Raw genomic sequence first — 17681 nt, forward strand, 5'->3', positions numbered from 1 at the left:
TTAATTGTTCCCTCCTTGTTTAAAATTTAAGAATAAAGTGAAGAGACATATTTGTATAGTTTTAAATGATTTCTCAATTCACAGTGATTTAGACTAAAGCAAGAGAACATCAAGTCTCCTGTTATAAGTTAAATCACCAACTCAGAGGAGGAGCCATGGCAAGCCCTTAAGACTAAAACTCACAAAATCATGATTTACTGGGGGATGTTTATGAGAAAATGCTAAACAAGTATTATTACAGTTGTGATAAAGTTGGGGGGTATATTTTGAGTTTCACTGTATCCTATAGTGACATTTTTACTTTGTGTATTCTCAAATTTTTAAATTATTCAGATTAAACTTTGTAGACCACAGGTAATACAAAGGCAGGAACCATGTCTTCTCTTGTTTATCACTGGATTTTCAGTGTTTAGTGTAGGTCCTCACTTGGTTGATGAATGATTAAAAAATAAAAATTTTAATTAAAAAAGACTTCTATCTGCCCTTGGAGATAATACATAAATGACATAATAAAAGTGGGTTATAATATAGTTAGAAATTATTTAGAATGTAAGTGGAAACTAGATTAATAATTGAAAAAAACTTTATTTGGAAATAATTTCAAACTTACAGACAAGTTATAAGAATAAGAACAGTACAAAGACACCTTTTACCCAGGTTTACCTATTGTTAACATTTTACCCCATTTGCTTTGTTATTTACTCTTTCTCTTGTAAGTTGTGTACATTGTAGCCCTTTACCCCTAAATACTTCAGTGTGCATTCCCTAAGAGTAGGGATATATCTTGTATTACAGCATAACAGTTATCAACTCTGTAAATCAGTCTCCACCATACCCCCCAACCTCCCCTTTCCAGAATAGGAAACTAAGACCCAAAGAGATTAAGTGATTTACCCATGGTTATATAGTTTCTCAGTGGAAAATCCAGCCTATTTTGCAAGTCAGGTATTGGTTCTCATCCCTAAATCACCGCAATATCTTTTCTTTTTTTCTCTTGACAAGTCAAATCACTTAACAGTATAATATACTAATTAAAATTTATAACTGTTCTTCTAAAACCAGATATAACCATCCTGCAGCAAGCATAAAGGACTTGATCTATAAAGGACTCTGGGTCATCATAATTGTCCTTGACATTGTATTTGGTCTTAAGATAAGCTTTAAGAAACATTAATGTTATATTGTTTTGCACTAAAAGGTACTTGCCTCTGCTTCTTAGTTTTTGTGGAATGAGGGTGTTCTTGAATTTGAGTGTCTAGGTTTTAAGGGGCTCTAGGCTAGTTTGGTTTAAGTAACTTGGCTTTTGCCAAGTGTGAGGCAAGATAGCATAGTGTGGCATTACTTAAGAGTATGAGAGGAGACTGTTATTTATCAAATCTGACCCCAACAAATGGTGACTAGTTTTCTGGCTTACAAAGAGCAGAGTCCAGAAGGCATCATGAGGAATTCAGAGTTTAACCATGGAGTAAACATCTTTCCAGCCTTTTTTTTTTTTTTTTTGGCATGTTTTTCCTCCATGTCAGTGTTTACCCAAATATGGTCTGCCTACCAAATGCATCAGAATTAAAATTGTTTGGAGTGCTTGTTAAAAATTGCAGATTCCTGAACCCTACCACAGACATACTGAATCAGTGTCTGGAGGTGAGACCTGGTAATCTGTGTTTTAAACCCATTTCCTTATGGATTTTTATGTATCCTGAGTTCTAGAATCCTGCTCCTATGTAGGTGTCTTTTGTTTTCAGGGCTTTTCCACATTTATTCTATAACTTGTGTTTTACTTAATTTTCATATGTTTAGGGTGGGAAGGTTTTTGATTGCTTGCTTTTTTGTTGTTAAATGAAAGATTCATGTGCGTGGTACATATATCAAAAAGTGTGAAAGTGTATACAATGAACAATTCCCTCCCCATTCCCCTGTTTTAGAGCATTGTGCTGTTCTAAGCCCTTTAATATAGTAATTCATTCAGTTCTTCCAAACAATCCAGTGAGGTAGGTCATGTTACTGATCCCATTTTATAGAAGACAAAAACAGGCCCAGAGAGGTTAAATCACTTTTTCAAAGTCACACAGCTAGGAAGTGCTGGAGTTTTCTGGGAGTCTGGCTGTTAGGATATAAGGATTAACTAGATTAACACATGTGAAGAGCTTGTTTTGGGAGAGTATAGAGTTCGTCTTCAACATGGTAAATGTTTCATATGAACTCTAACAGCCTACCCTGGAGTTTCATCTAAACCTGGTATCTAATCCTTATGTAATTTAGAACTAATCAGTTCTCTAAATTGCACAGGCTGTCTTCTGGAGAGTAGACTTCATGAATTGGTGATACTGAACAAGAAAATGGTAGCAACTGAGGTCCTTTCAGTGTCCTGTCATTGGCTGTCTGTATTTTATTTACATAAAATACATCCCAGGCAGAGCTTGGGATACGGTAATTCTTCCATTACATATCCTTTGACTTTATTTATAGAATTATTTCTATGATATGGTTATGGCCAGGAAAACAGTGATACATTCTTTGCATGACCAGAGATTTTTGACATCTTCTCAAATAGAGGATATCTTTGCTTCACTCCATTTAGTAGACTATTTAAACTTTATATAGACCATATTTCTTAAAGCATTAGGGCATAATATATGTCATTTGGAAGAACTTAACATAGAAAATACTTAGATTCATTCCCCTCTCTTATTTTCTAAATGATGTAACCCAGGGATTCTAATGACAGTGCTAGAACTGAAGAACCTGTTGTTAGGCCTTGAGTTCTGTGCATGAAGTATCTTTAACGTCAGGTAACGTTTGTTTACTGAACTCTTACCATGTGCCAGGAACTGTGTGTACCTTAACTGATTTGATCCTCATAATATCACGTAAGTTTCACAATGTTAAGTATTTTACCGAAGGTCACACAGCTAATACTTAATGAAGTCAGGATTCAAATCCAGATGTCTTAATCTAAACATTATTTCCTCCATACTCTGCAGACCCTGTGGAAGGATAACAGCTTATTAAACGTGTAGACTCTAAACCTTGGTTCCAGCATGTTTAGCAAAAACTCTGAAGAAATAGATAATAGAAGCCAGGTGACTTTGCCCATTTATTGTGTTGTTTTGTGACTTTGAAGTTAATCTAAATCAAAGGAAGCCATTTTGTGAACTTAGACAGCTAATTTAGATAGAAACCACATTAAAGATAAGTGAGCTCTTAAAGTTTTAAAGTTCATTCTTTCAGCTACACACTGTTCTCATACATTCCCTTGAAAATATGTCAAGGAAAATATTGGTAAGTTAATGGTCAGGAGCCCATTCTTACCTTCAGGTCCCAGCTTCTCTTTCTCTTCCCCTAGTCATAGTCATCCCTTACCCCCAGTCCCTTAAACACAAAGAAGAAAAGAGGAACCAAGTTAAAGCTCTCTTTCTAGGGTGTTTTTTTTTAAATTTAGTTATTTATTTTTGGCTGCGCTGGGTCTTCGTTGCTGCGCTTGGGCTTTCTCTAGTTGCGGTGCATGGGCTTCTCATTGCAGTGGCTTCTCTTGTTGCGGAGCACGGGCTCTAGGCGTGTGGGCTTCAGTAGTTGTGGCTTGTGGGCTCTAGAGCTCAGGCTCAGTAGTTATGGTGCACAGGCTTAGTTGCTACATGGCATGTGGGATCTTCAGGGACCAGGGCTCAAACCCATGTTCCCTACATTGGCAGGCAGATTCTTAACCAGCCACCAGGAAAGCCCCTCTAGGGTGTTTTAAAATCTGACTGTTCTGAAAACTGATTAAACTGGGTTTTCTAAGTGAGCAGTTCCTTAACCTTGAATTAGTAAAACATTAAAATATTTATGGCACCTACCACTGACCCCTCTTCTGCAATGTAGGAGTTAATCCAGTAGTTTCTGAATAAATACTGGTATTAGGCAATTCAAGAATTACAACAGAGGTGGGGTGGGGAAAGGGTGCGGAACAGTGAGTGTATGAGAAGAACCCTAGATAACAAATTAAACAAAACTACCCCTTTTGTAAGAACAAAACCTAAATGAATGCTAAGATTCATTATTTGTCTGGAATTGGTGGTTATTTCTGTCAGTGGTATTGTTCATGTTTTTGCTTTGATTATTTGGATTTTCTGATTTTTAAGAAATATAGACATGTATGTTTTCTGTAATATGAAGTTATAGTTTAAAAACTATGTATTGCAAATTAAAATTTTGTCCAGTATGTGATATTTATACTTGTAATCTGTGTCTATGTATTTTATTTAATTTTTTAAATAAGATTTAAAAAAATTTATATATATATTTATTTATTTACTTATTTTTGGCTGCATTGGGCCTTTGTTGCTGCGCGGGCTTTCTCTAGTTGCGGCGAGCAGGGGCTGCTCTTCGTTGCAGTGCGCGGGCTTCTCGTTGCGGTGGCTTCTCTTGTTGCGGAGCACAGGCTGACGCACGGGCTTCAGTAGTTGTGGCATGCGGTCTCAGTAGTTGTGGCACGCGGGCTCAGTAGTTGTGGCTCACGGTCTCTAGAGCACAGGCTCAGTAGTCGTGGCACATGGGCTTAGTTGCTGCACAGCATGTGGATCTTTCCGGACCAGGGCTTGAACCCGTGTCCCCTGCGTTGGTGGGCAGATTCTGTGCCACCAGGGAAGTCCTGAGTCTATGAATTTTAAAAACAGCTTTACTGAGATATAATTCAGATATTATTCAGCTCACCCATTTAAAATGTACAATTCAGTGTTTTTTTTGGTATATTCACAAAGTTATGCAACCATCACCACAGTCTAATTTTAGAACATTTTTATCACTCCAAAAAGAAACCTTTTACCCATTAGCAGTCATTCCCAACTCCCCTTTCTTTCCTCCCCTCTACCAGCCCTAGGCAACTGCTAATCTACTTTTTATCTCTGTGGATTTGCCTATTTTGGACATTTCATATAAATGGAATCATATAATATGTGGCCTTTTGTGACTGGTTCCTTTTATTTAGCATAATTTTTCAAAGTTCATACAAGTTATAACATGTATCAGTAATGTATTACTTTTTATTATCAAATAATATTCCATTTTATGTATACATATCACCTTTCATATATTTTTAATTTTGTTTTTTAATTTTTGTAAATTTTATAGAACTATAGTTGATTTGCAATGTTACGTTAATTTCTGCTGTGCAGCAAAAATGATTGTTATACATGTATATATTCTTTTTCATGTTCTTTTCCATTATGGTTTATCACAGGATATTGAATATAGTTCCCTGTGCTGTATAGTAGGACCTTGTTGTTTATCCATCCTATATATAACAGTTTGCGTCTACTAATTCCAAACCCCCACTCCTTCCCTCCCCCCCACCCCACCTTGGCAACTGGAAGTCTGTTCTCTATGTGAGCCTGTTTCTGTTTCATAGATATGTTCATTTGTGTTGTGTTTTAGATTTTACATATAAGCGATATCATATGGTATTTGTCTTTCTCTTTCTGACTTATTTTGCTTATCATGATAATCTCTAGGTCTATCCATGTTGCTGCAGATGGCATTATTTCATTCTTTTTTATGGCTTAGTAATAATCCATTGTATTAATTTTGCTTTTTAAATTTAATATATCTGAGAAACCTCCACTTCTGGGAAGATGGATTGGATGGTGGTGGTGAGTTTCCTGGGTTTTTGCTTCATACATCCCAGACTTGGCACTATAGAACCCAGCAACCTGGAAACTCCAACAGTTGTAGACAAAAACAACAACAACAAAAACTCTGACAAAAGGCTGCTCTCTCTAGCCAAAAAACCAGGAAAAGGGGCAGCCTAAGCAGGACAGAAGACTTTCAGACAATAGCTGCTCTATTGCAAACACCACAGGAAAAATCTATGGTCCTGTTTTCCACCCATGCCAGCGAAGGCCGAATGGGTTAGCCCTGACTTCCACCCTCTGGTGGTGTGATATCATTTAACAAATCCTTTACTGATGGGCATTGGGAGATCCCCAGTGTTTTGCTATTATAAACAACACTTTATTTTTCCTTCCTCTTGTATCCTTGGACATCTGTATAAGTGTTTCTGTAGAACAAATTTCTAGACATGAAATTGTTGGGTCAATAGCATACAGTGAAGCCTTCAAAAATGACCATTAGATGACATTAAAATATGGAAATATATAAGAAGTATTAAATTTTCTATCTATCTTCTTTCTATTGTTCAGATTGGGTAATTTTTATTATTCTGTTTTTCAGTTCACCAGTTCTTTCCTCTGTCCTCTCCATTGGCTGTTGAGCCCATCCTCTGAGCTTTTTATTTCAGTTATTGTATTTTTCAGTTCTTAAATTTCTGGTTCTTCTTTGCATCTTGAATTTCCTTGCTGAGGCTATTTTTATGTTTATTTTAAGCTGTTCATAATTGCTCATTGAAGCATTTTTATCATGGCTGCTTTAAAATCTTTGTCAGCTAATTCTAACATTTATGTCATCTTGATGTTGACATCTTTTGATTGCTTTTTTTCATTCAATTTAATATGGTTCTTGGTATGACAAGGGATTTTCAATTGAAACCTGAACATTTTCTCATTATGTTGTGAAGCTCTGGATCTTGTTTAAACCTTCTGTTTAAACTTCTCTGACACTCAAATAAGAGTTCTCTGACATTGCTCTGGAGGCGGGTGGGAGAGAAGAACGGCAGTGGGAAGGAGAAGCCAGGTGGACATAGACATCCAAGTGGAGATAGAAGTCCAGGTGCCCCACTCGGCCTCCATTGATACCCAAGGTGGGGAGGCTCCTCATTATTGTTGGGCAGGGGTGAGGGTTCCAGCTCCCCATGTGGTCTCCACTGACACCCCAGTCGAGGTGGCCTCATTACAGCTGGTTGATGTTGAAAGTCCTGACTACTCTCTACTAGGCCTCCTCCTCTGACACCCCTCTGCTTCCCTCTCTTCCCACCAAGAAAAAGGGGCGTTTCTCATTACTGGCTGGCAGGGCTTAAAGCCTGGCTCCCTCTTTGGCCTTCTCTGATACCATCCTGGTGGGGGCATTACAGCCTCCAGAGGGCTGATTATATTAGTTTGGGAATAAAATATTTTTAAAAGCTGTATAGTGTGATCACACGTTTAAAAGAAAAAAATAGTGTGTACATAGAAAATAAAAATCTAGAAGAATAACTAGTGAATGGTTCAAGGGTAGGGGAACTCTGACTTTCTGTAGTGTTTCAGTTTTTATTTTAAAAATAATAGAGGTAAAAGACCTATACTCAGAAAACTATAAAACACTGATGAAAGACATTGAAGACAACAGAAACAGATGGAAAGATATACCATGTTCTTGGACTGGAAGAATTAATATTGTTAAAATGACCATAACACCCAAGGCAATCTACAGATCAGTGAAATCCCTATCAAAATACCAATGGCGGGCTTCCCTGGTGGCGCAGTGGTTGAGAGTCCACCTGCCGATGCAGGGGACACGGGTTTGTGCCCTGGTCCAGGAAGATCCCACATGCCGTGGAGCGGCTGGGCCCATGAGCCATGGCCACTGAGCCTGTGTGTCCGGAGCCTGTGCTCCGCAATGGGAGAGGCCACAACAGTGAGAGGCCCGTGTACCGCAAAAAAAAAAACAACCCAAAAAACCAATGGCATTTTCCACAGAACTAGAACAAATAATTTAAAAAATTGTATGAAAACACAAAAGACCCCAAGTAGCCAAAACAATCTTGGAGAGAAACCATGCTCCCTGACCTCAGACTATACTACAAAGCTATAATAATCAAAACTGTATGGTATTGGCACAAAGACAACTTATAGTTCAATGGAACAGGATAGAAATCCCAGAAATAAACCCTCACACCTATGGTCAATTAATCTACGACAAAGGAGACAAGAATATACGATGGAGAAAAGACAGTCTCTTCAATAAATAGTGTTGGGAAAACTGGAGCCACATGTAAAAGAATGAAATTAGAACATTCTCTAATACCATACACAAAAATAAACTCAAATTGATTAAAAACCTAAATGTAAGACCAGATACTATAAAACTCCTAGAGGAAAACGTAAATAAGTGAGGTTTTGAAGTTTTACCTTTAGCATGGATTCTATCTAAATTAGCTGTCTAAATTTATAAAATGGCTTCCTTTGATATAGATTAACTTAAAAGTCACATAGAACACTCTTTGATATAAATTGCAGCAATATTTGTTTGGATCCGTCTACTAAAGCAAAGGAAACAAAAGCAAAAATAAACAAATGGGACCTAATGAAACTTAAAAGCTTTTGCACAGTGAAGGAAACCAATGACAAAATGAAAACACAACCTATTGAATGGAAGAAGACATTTGCAAATGATATGACTAATAAGGGGTTAATATCCATTAATATCCAAAATATATAAACAGCTCATACAACTCAACATTAAAAAAACAAACAACCAGATTAAAAAATGGGCTGAAGAACTGAATAGACATTTTTCCAAAGAGGAAATGCAGATGGCCAACAGGCACATGAAAAGATGCTCAACATCACTAATAATCAGAGAAATGCAAATGAAAACCACAATGGGATATCACCTTACACCTGTCAGAATGGCGATCATCAAAAAGAACGCAAATTGCAGATGTCGGCAAGGATGTGGAGATAAGGGAACCCTTGGACACTATTGGTGGGAATGTAAATTGGTGCAGTCACTGTGGAAAGCAGTATGGAGGTTTCCCCAAAAACTAAAAATTGGACTGCTATATGACCCAGGAGTCCCACTCCTGGATGTATATCTGAAAAAAACAAAAACACTAATTCAAAAAGATACATGCACCTCAATGTTCATAGCAGCATTATTTACAATTGTGATGGTATGGAAATAACCTAAGTGTCCATCAACAGATGAATAGATAAAGAAGATGTGGTGTATGTATACAATGGAATACTACTGAGCCATAAAAAAGAATGAAATTTTGCCATTTGCAGCAACATGGATGGACTTGGAGGGCATTATGCTAAGTGAAATAAGTCAGACAGAGAAAGACAAATACTGTATGATATCCCTTATATGTGGAATCTAAAAAATGCAACAAACTAGTGAATAAAACAGAAGAAGCAGACTCACAGATATAGAGCACGAACTAGTGGTTACTAGTGTGTGGGGGGGAAGGGGCAATAGAGGGGTAGGAGTAAAAAAGGGTTATTTTGGGATTATATGAAATCATGTGTGTGAAATTTTTGAAAATTTTAAAGCAGTATAGAATTTAAAGAATTTCATTTAATAAAAAAAATTTTAAATGAGTGTATATGTTACTGTTAGAAGCAGTAAAAAAAAAAGCATACTTTTTTTAGATGCTATGTGTTCATTTTTAACATTAATAAAAACTGGATGCAGAATAAGATACCCTGATTCCCAGTGTAGTATGCTTTCCATTATACCATAATATCCTCCTCACCTCCTCAGTCAGTTGTACCAATAGGTTGTATTTATTGTAATTCATACTGAAGAGGGTAATTTTAATCCTTTAACTTTGTTGAAATGGAATTCTATTAGTACAACTTGGATTAAAGGAGGGAGTTTTTGATTTATGACTACTGGACATCTGAGTTTTTCCACAGTTTCACTCTACTTTGTGAAAACATCATCTGGCTAGTAGCTGCCAATTCTCCAGTGCTGTTATGACTTTGGAAAAACTTACTCATGGCAATACTTCTTATTTGAATTGTCATGAGTTTTAGGAGAGCAGTTAATACAAAGGCGTTTTCCAGATTTATCCTGAAGAGTGCACATGCTATGCTTTTTATTTATTTATTTATTTATTTATTTTATTTATTTTTGACTGCGTTGGGTCTTTGTTGCTGCACATGGGCTTTCTCTAGTTGTGGCGAGCAGGGGTTACTCTTCATTGCAGTGTGCAGCCTTCTCATTTCGGTGGCTTCTCTTGTTGTGGAGCACGGGCTCTAGGGCATGTGGGCTTCAGTAGTTGTGGCACGTGGGCTCAGTAGTTGTGGCTTAGTTGCTCTGTGGCACATGGGATCTTCCCGGACCAGGGCTCGAACCTGTGTCCCCTGCATTGGCAGGCGGATTCCCAACCTCTGCGCCACCAGGGGAGTCCCCTGTATTATATTTAATCAGGTAACTGCTTTTATTTTTTTTTAACTCCCCTCCATTTCCCCACTAGTTTAGGAATTAATGACTTTACTAATGTAGCATTTTACTGAAATGGCTTCTGAAGTTTTTGAGACTTACTTTAGGATAATAAACAGTACTTCTTCCAGCATCTTTGAGTGACTTGTTGAAAGTCACTGGCTCTATTCATAGACTTTATGGTGAAGAGGGCTGTGTTGGCTGCTAGTGAGTGTCAGAATGTTCTCTTCCAGCCTGCTTGCTCGCTCTTTCATTTCCTGCTCCCCCCTCCCTCCTTTTTAAACTTGGGGGGCATACTTGATGGAATTCTAGATTTGTCCCACTCTAATTTTTAGGAAAATTGTGTTATCGTAGAGCTCAGGGAAGTCAGCTGCTTCATTTATTAAGTAGGATTACAAATAACTTACTATAAAGATATCTTTTGTTATTTTCTTGTTCCCTGAAGGAATGTGTAAACAGGGTATGGGATTTTTATAATGAATAATTTTTTTTAAATTATTTATTTGTTTGGCTGCGCTGTGTCTTAGTTGCGACATGCGGGATCTTTTAGTTGCGGCATGTGGGCTCTTAGTGCAGCATACGGGATCTAGTTCCCTGACCAGGGATAGAAGCCGGGCCCCCTGCCTTGGGAGTGTGGAGTCTTAACCACTGGACCACCAGGGAAGTCCCGTGAATAATTTTGTTTAATGTGGGGGAGGTTGGCAGTTATTTTACCCTTTGGAGAGAGGCACACGTTTCCCTTTTTATGTTGCCCTGTAAAGAATACTGTTTCATAGAACAAGAAATGACTTACGTTTCATAAAACTTATGATAGTCTTTGCCCTGACGCAAGGATATATGTACCCCCTAGGGATTGACTGGACCTGTGCTGTCCAATAAGGTAGCCATTAGCCGCGTGTGGCTGTTTAAATATAAATTAATTAAAAGTAAATAAAATTCAGTTCATTTGAACTAGCCACATTTTAAGTATGGCTAGTTTTTTAAGTACTCATTTTAAGTACTCATTAGCCATATATCACAAATAACTACTGTATTGGACAGTGGTAATTCAGATAATTTCTACCATTGCAGACAGCTCTCTTGGACAGCGCTATATTAGACTGGCCATTTTTAAGAAAAAGAGGCAGGAATTCCCTGGTGGTCCAGTGGTTAGGACTCTGCGCTTTCACTCCCGAAGGCCTGGGTTCAATCCCTGGTCAGGGAACTAAGATCCTGTAAGCTGCGCAGTGTGGCCAAAACAAAAAAAAAGAGAAAGAGGTAAATGAAAAACCTGAATTTTTTCCTTCCACAATGCAACTTTTCCTGTCTCCTAGTACCCTTGACTAAAATTCAGGAAAAGGTCTATTGTTTTGTGTATCATCACTTTGGCCTTGTTTTTTAATGTTTATTTCTGTTTCCCAGGCTGGCAGTGATGGTGAAAGCATAGGAAACTGCCCCTTTTCCCAGAGGCTCTTCATGATTCTTTGGCTCAAAGGAGTTGTGTTTAGTGTCACAACTGTTGACCTGAAAAGGTAAGATTTGGTTGTAGTTGGGGATCAACTTGCTGTTTTCAGTTTGATCCTCTCCTCATCCCTCACTTTGCTTGCACATGTTCTATAAAGAAATGTATTAAAGTTCAGCTGATTTATGGGCACATTTAACTTGTATAAGTATTATGGATAATTCACAATGTAAGTATATTGCTTGTGGCCTCTCAGTCTTTTTAGGAACTTATTGTATGTTTACCTTATAATATCAAGAGCAGCGCCAGGAGCTGTTTTAGTGTAGAAGCAGTGAAATCTTTGACTTTACAGATAAACATGTAACTATGCAGAACTTTCTAAGCAGGCGACTTCTCAAATGTGCTCGTAGACACATGGCCTATATAATCTGGATCTTTAAAAACCAAGAGTGGGATTTTTGGAGGCTGATTACTGCTGTGGTCTTTTTCATTTCATCTACTTTTCAAAGCATAATAGGAGTTTTCTATAATATGATTTTAACCATATTTGGTTAAATACAGTTATAGAATAAGAGCAGTTATCTATGCCCCTGTGATTGTTCTTGCTAGGTGGAGGGTTGTTTCTGACTTTCTCTCTACAGACCAAAGTGGAGAGGGCTGGGAAGAGCCCTGATAGCAGTAAGCTTTTTTTACTCAGTAACTTCTACTCTCCCTTAGCAAACAGGTCTGAGGCGAAGAGCATTCATACTTAAAAAAAAAAAAAGATTTAAACCAAGGGTTGAGAACATTTTTACCAATAGAAAATCTGGGATTTGAAATCCCAGATGGAAATGTATTCCTCTTGACAAAAATGCCACAAAGCAGAAAATGCTTTGCTACTTATTTTTTAAGCATATTAGACATGAGCAGTGTCCAAGAAAAAATGATGACAGGCTATCACTGGATGGGTAGCAGAATTCATGAACATTCTCCTTTTGGGCATCACAATGTGAGAATTACCTGCCAGCTATAATCCCGTTCCCTGTTCTAGGTTAGCATTCTCTGGGACCCCTGTCAGTTCCTTAAAATTTATTTTTATTTTTTTAATTTTTTAATTTTTATTTTTTGTGGTACACGGGCCTCTCACCGTTGTGGCCTCTCCCGTTGCGGAGCACAGGCTCCGGATGCACAGGCTCTGTGGCCATGGCCCACGGGCCCAGCCGCTCCACTGCATGTGGGGTCCTCCTGGACCGGGGCACGAACCCGTGTCCCCTGCATCGGCAGGCGGACTCTCAACCACTGCGCCACCAGGGAAGCCCTAAAATTTATTTTTTACTTCACTTAATTGAGATTTTGCAGACTTAAAATCTACTTATTGAAAATAAGCCATAAAGTCTCCCAGGAACCCCTTTGGTTATATATATGAATGTAGAAATAAGCCTTTGGGAATTGTAAGAACTACAGGCTCATTTGAAGACATACCTAGCTCATATTGGACAGAGCAATTGTAAGAAGGAAATAATTTATATAGTTACCCTTCTATTACTGTTTTTTTCCTACATGCGTTCACAAAGGGAGTTTCCCAATATAACTCCTAAAAATAGACCATGCCGCCAAGCACACACCCTTAGTGTGTCTTAAAATACATGGATTTCTCCTATTCCATTTTTGGCTTGGAGCAAGTGAGTTGACTAACATGCTTTGAAAAAGCCTTCTTTGAACAGCTCAATACAGTGCTTGATTGTGGTGCACACCAGTAATAGAACCATAAACGATGGGAATCTGGTTCTGAAAAGGAAGTGAACTCATAACGGCTGTTTCTAAGTCATCTGTTTCACTTTTCATTTACAAAGTTTTGATGACATTATTCTTGGAAGTTGATTGATATTTGGGGATTTGTATATGTTTAGGAGTAATGTACCCTACATGTAAAAAGTGACACATGGGAAGTAGGATGAAAGATTCAGGGCCTCCTAATTAGAAAATTTGCTACTCAAAGAAGACGTGTGTTTATTTCCTAGAGCTTTGTGTAAAACCTACAGAGAGCACTTAATACTGGAGCCTATATTCTTTAGCTTTCTTTAAAAGTCTCAGGTCTACAGTACAAATAAAAAAATCCTTCTTAAGGTCAATTAAAAGTGTACAAGTAGTACATGATAATGAGTCCCCTTCATCCCTAACCTTGGTCATCAGGTTCCCCTTCACAGAGATAATTGCATTTAGGTTTGGTCTTTATCATCCTTCCAGACCTTTTCTATGAGTTTACATGCTTATATATAGTCTTAAGTAAGATTTCAAAGAGAAGGTACCCCAAGAGAGTGAACGTTGGCTCAAAAAAAAAACCCCAGTATAAATAAAATAAAGTTGTCACAGAGGACTAAAACATGCTGTAGTAAAAAGTACCTTTCATAATATATTCTTAACTTTAAAACTTTAAATATGATTGTTTTTAGAAAGCTGTGGGGGAGAAAGATTCGGTGCCTATAGTGCTTATTTTCCTGCTTTTCCTGATAATTGCCTAATTTCTTGGTGAAATGTACTGATCCCAGAGCAAACTGGCGGAGAGCAATAGAACTCTACTGAGAGCTTTTTAGAAGCCCACTCTCTGCTCTGAAAAAATTATTGTTAAATGACATTTCATCCATAAGAACAAGCCAGTTTCTAGTTCTGGCACTGTGTAACACGTTCTCTTTGAAGCTCAGTCGGTGTTAGTGACTATGCTGGTGGTATTCATATGCCCCTGTGAGGCTTGGAACAACCTCCCATTGCTTCCTGCCAGGGCTGCCTTCATACTTTTGTGGGAGTAATTTCTAAACCTAATTTTTTGTTTATTCTGCAGTCGTATTACAGAACTTTCAGATTAAAAAAAAAAGTTCCTAGGCTTTAGGAATTTAGGTTTATATCAACTGCCATTTGAACAAAAGCTTCAGGTAAATATAAGTGAAAATATTAAAATATGGGACACATTTCAGGATGTTATCACGTGTCATCAAAAGGGGAGCAACCATGGCATAGCAGAAAGTGTTAGGGGTAGAGACCTGGGTCTGTGTGGAGAGAGCCCTGTCTCTGATTTCGCTGGGCAAGCTGTGTCATCTTCTTGGAGGTCAGTTACCTCATTTTTAATCTCAGTAAGAAAGAAGGGAAAAGTAAACTAACATTTCTTCGTTGTCTATTACATGCTAAACACTGTTCAGGGTACTTTTTACTACTGTTACCAGACCATTTTCAGACCTATTGAATAGAATTTATTATTTTTATCACACTGGTGTTACAGGGCCTTTGTGGCTGACAGGTTCATGGCAGTGATCAAGATCTTTATTTGAAGACTTCCATTATCTTCATTATGCTCTGAAGTTCTTAAATCAGAGATCAGCATCATTAGAGCACAGATAAGCCTGAGAGGTAGGCTGGGGGAAGAGAAAGAAGAAAGCGTGAGAACAGTAATAAGAGAGAGAGACAGACACACATACATATACACACTGAGACATTGACTTGGATATAGCTGAGTGTGGCCATATAGTTGTTAGGGTAAACTCTTCTTGTTTTGGGAAATGAGAGTGGAAATGATAACTTTAAGAAATTAGCTTTTTATTGTAAAAGCAGTGATATCTGCTATATTACCAGTGAATAATATTCCTTCTCCATGATATTCCCTGAGAAAATAGATAAATTGGAGAAGACCACTTTAAAAGTCTGAGAAATATTTGTTTTCATTTTTCCCATTCCCACCTTAAACATTGAAACTAACTGTCTCATCCTTTGTGGTGTCACCAGTTCCTTCTGCTTCAGAAGTCAGCATACCATTTGTAACATTGTGTGAGTCAGACCCACAAGTAAATTGCCATGATCATGGCATAAGGTTTTGGATTATTATTATGATAGTTTAAACTTTAACAATTTTGTTATAGTTTAAAATGTTACAGCAGAACTATAAAACTGATAGTTCTGTATATCTTAAAAGGAGTTATAAGCTCAGAACAAAATCTGATTTCCAAATAGATCCTTCAGGTAATTTGCTTTCATTATCATGTCTCTGTGGTTCTACCCTTCTGAAAATAGTCTCCAGCAAGTTGAGAGATCAGTTTGAGTTCCAGGTACATCTTCAGTACACAGCAGCATGAATAACACATACAGAGAGACTAAGTGGAGTGGAACAGGCCAGCCTTTTAGAGAAATCATTCATTTCCTGCTGCTGGTCAGTCAGGAAAGTACAGACTCTGTTCTTCCACTTTGTAAAGTTGACTTGGGCTACGTGAAGCCCTTGTTAGAATGGTCCTACAATTCAAGATATGGGTCTCATGAATGCATTTTGAATCACATGTATACATACCCTGTGTGTGTGAGAGAGACACAGAGAGATAGAGACAGAGAGAGATAGAGACAGAGACAGACAGAATTTCACTGCCACTGCCACTGCCACGTGTCTTTATGTTCTTTTTCAAGATAATTTCAAAGATGAAGAATCCTGTTGAGGCCACTAAGAGCTGAAATAGAAAAATGGATTGTTAGTGAAAGGTTTTCTAAACCTGTTGTCAGTCAGTATAAACTCTGCTTATAAACTATAAATAAAATCTGTTGAGCATTATAAAAGCTGAATTTGATACCTTTTCATGGGTGCTATTTTGTTCTAAAATAATTGCTCCACAAGTTGACATTAAAGTAGACAGAGATCAGCAGTATACCACATTTAATCACAATAAATAAAATCCTTTAACTGGTTGAACGGGACACACAGACAAAATACTTAGTAACTGGGATCTTGGTGTGTGTGGTTTGATGTTCACAATTCAGTCATTCAGTTAGTGACTTTATTATTAGTCAGAATATAGCAAATCTAGTGAAGGATAATTAATAGGAGTAAAGTGATCTGAAACAAAAGATTTGTGTTGTTACCTTTTTTTGCTTATTTGCCATCTGGTGTCCAGCATTCTCTTGATTTGTATGAAATAATTCTATGCCTTGAAAATCAACATCTTTAAAGTTTTAAAAAGGAACTCAATTAACGTGTAAGTCTACATACTTTGTATTTTTTTCTCTCCATTTAGTGAGTCAACTAGTTACAGTAGGTCATTTTTAAGGAGCAGCTCCAGTGTCCTGTGGCTGTGCTGTACTCATTTTATACCAAGCAGCTGGAACCCAGCCACCAGCCCGAGGGCCTCCAATTGTTTGTGCTGAATTAAATTTTAATTGCAATTAAGCCACTTAAGTTGCTTAAAGTATTAGCTCCTATAAGGTGTCTCCTTTTCATTCCTATCTTTCCCTTTCTTTCTGTTTCTTATTTTAGTTTTTTCTTTTTTTTAATGAGTATTCACCATCCAGTTTTTAAATTTTTTTTAAATTAAAAAATTTTTTTAAACATCTTCATTGGAGTATAGTTGCTTTACAATGTTGTGTTAGTTTCTGCTGTATAACAAAGTGAATCAGCTATATGTATACATATATCCCCATATCCCATTCCTCTTGCGTCTCCCTCCCACCCTCCCTATCCCACCCCTCTAGGTGGTCACAAAGCACTGAGCTGATCTCCCTGTACTATGCAGCTGCTTCCCACTAGCTATCTATTTTATATTTGGTAGTGTATATATGTCAATGCTACTCTCTCACTTCATCCCAGCTTACCCTTGCCCCTCCCCATGTCCTCAAGTCCATTCTCTACATCTGTGTCTTTATTCCTGTCCTGCCCTGCCCCTAGGTTCATCAGAACCCTTTTTTTTTTTTTTTTAGATTCCATATATATGTGTAAGAATACAGTATTTGTTTTTCTCTTTCTGACTTACTTCACTCTGTATGACAGACTCTAGGTCCATCCACCTCACTACAAATAACTCAATTTTGTTTCCTTTTATGGCTGAGTAATATTCCATTGTATATATGTGCCACATCTTCTTTATCCATTCATCTCTTGATGGACACTTAGGTTGCTTCCATGTCTTGTCTATTGTTAATAGTGCTACAATGAACATTTTGGTACATGACTCTTTTTTTTTTTTTTTTTGTGGTACGCGGGCCTCTCACTGTTGTGGCCTCTCCCGTTGCAGAGCACAGGCTCCGGACGCGCAGGCTCAGTGGCCATGGCTCACGGGCCCAGCCGCTCCGCGGCATGTGGGATCTTCCCGGACCGGGGCACGAACCCGCGTCCCCTGCATCGGAAGGCGGACTCTCAACCACTGCGCCACCAGGGAAG

At 37.9% G+C, this 17681-nt stretch overlaps 1 protein-coding gene across 1 annotated transcript in view; it reads left to right on the forward strand.

Annotated features, from left to right (window-relative positions):
- The window catches only part of CLIC4 (chloride intracellular channel 4), a gene marked incomplete at both ends in the record, with an annotated part of 82310 nt that overhangs the window by 29911 nt on the left and 34718 nt on the right, over positions 1-17681 (forward strand). The window contains one exon of the mRNA XM_079698302.1: positions 11479-11588. Coding sequence (XP_079554428.1) covers positions 11479-11588 — 110 coding nt within the window. The remainder of the gene's footprint in view (positions 1-11478; positions 11589-17681) is intronic.

Source organism: Hyperoodon ampullatus (genome assembly GCF_949752795.1).
Source record: "Hyperoodon ampullatus genome assembly, chromosome: 2".
NCBI lineage: Eukaryota > Metazoa > Chordata > Mammalia > Artiodactyla > Ziphiidae > Hyperoodon > Hyperoodon ampullatus.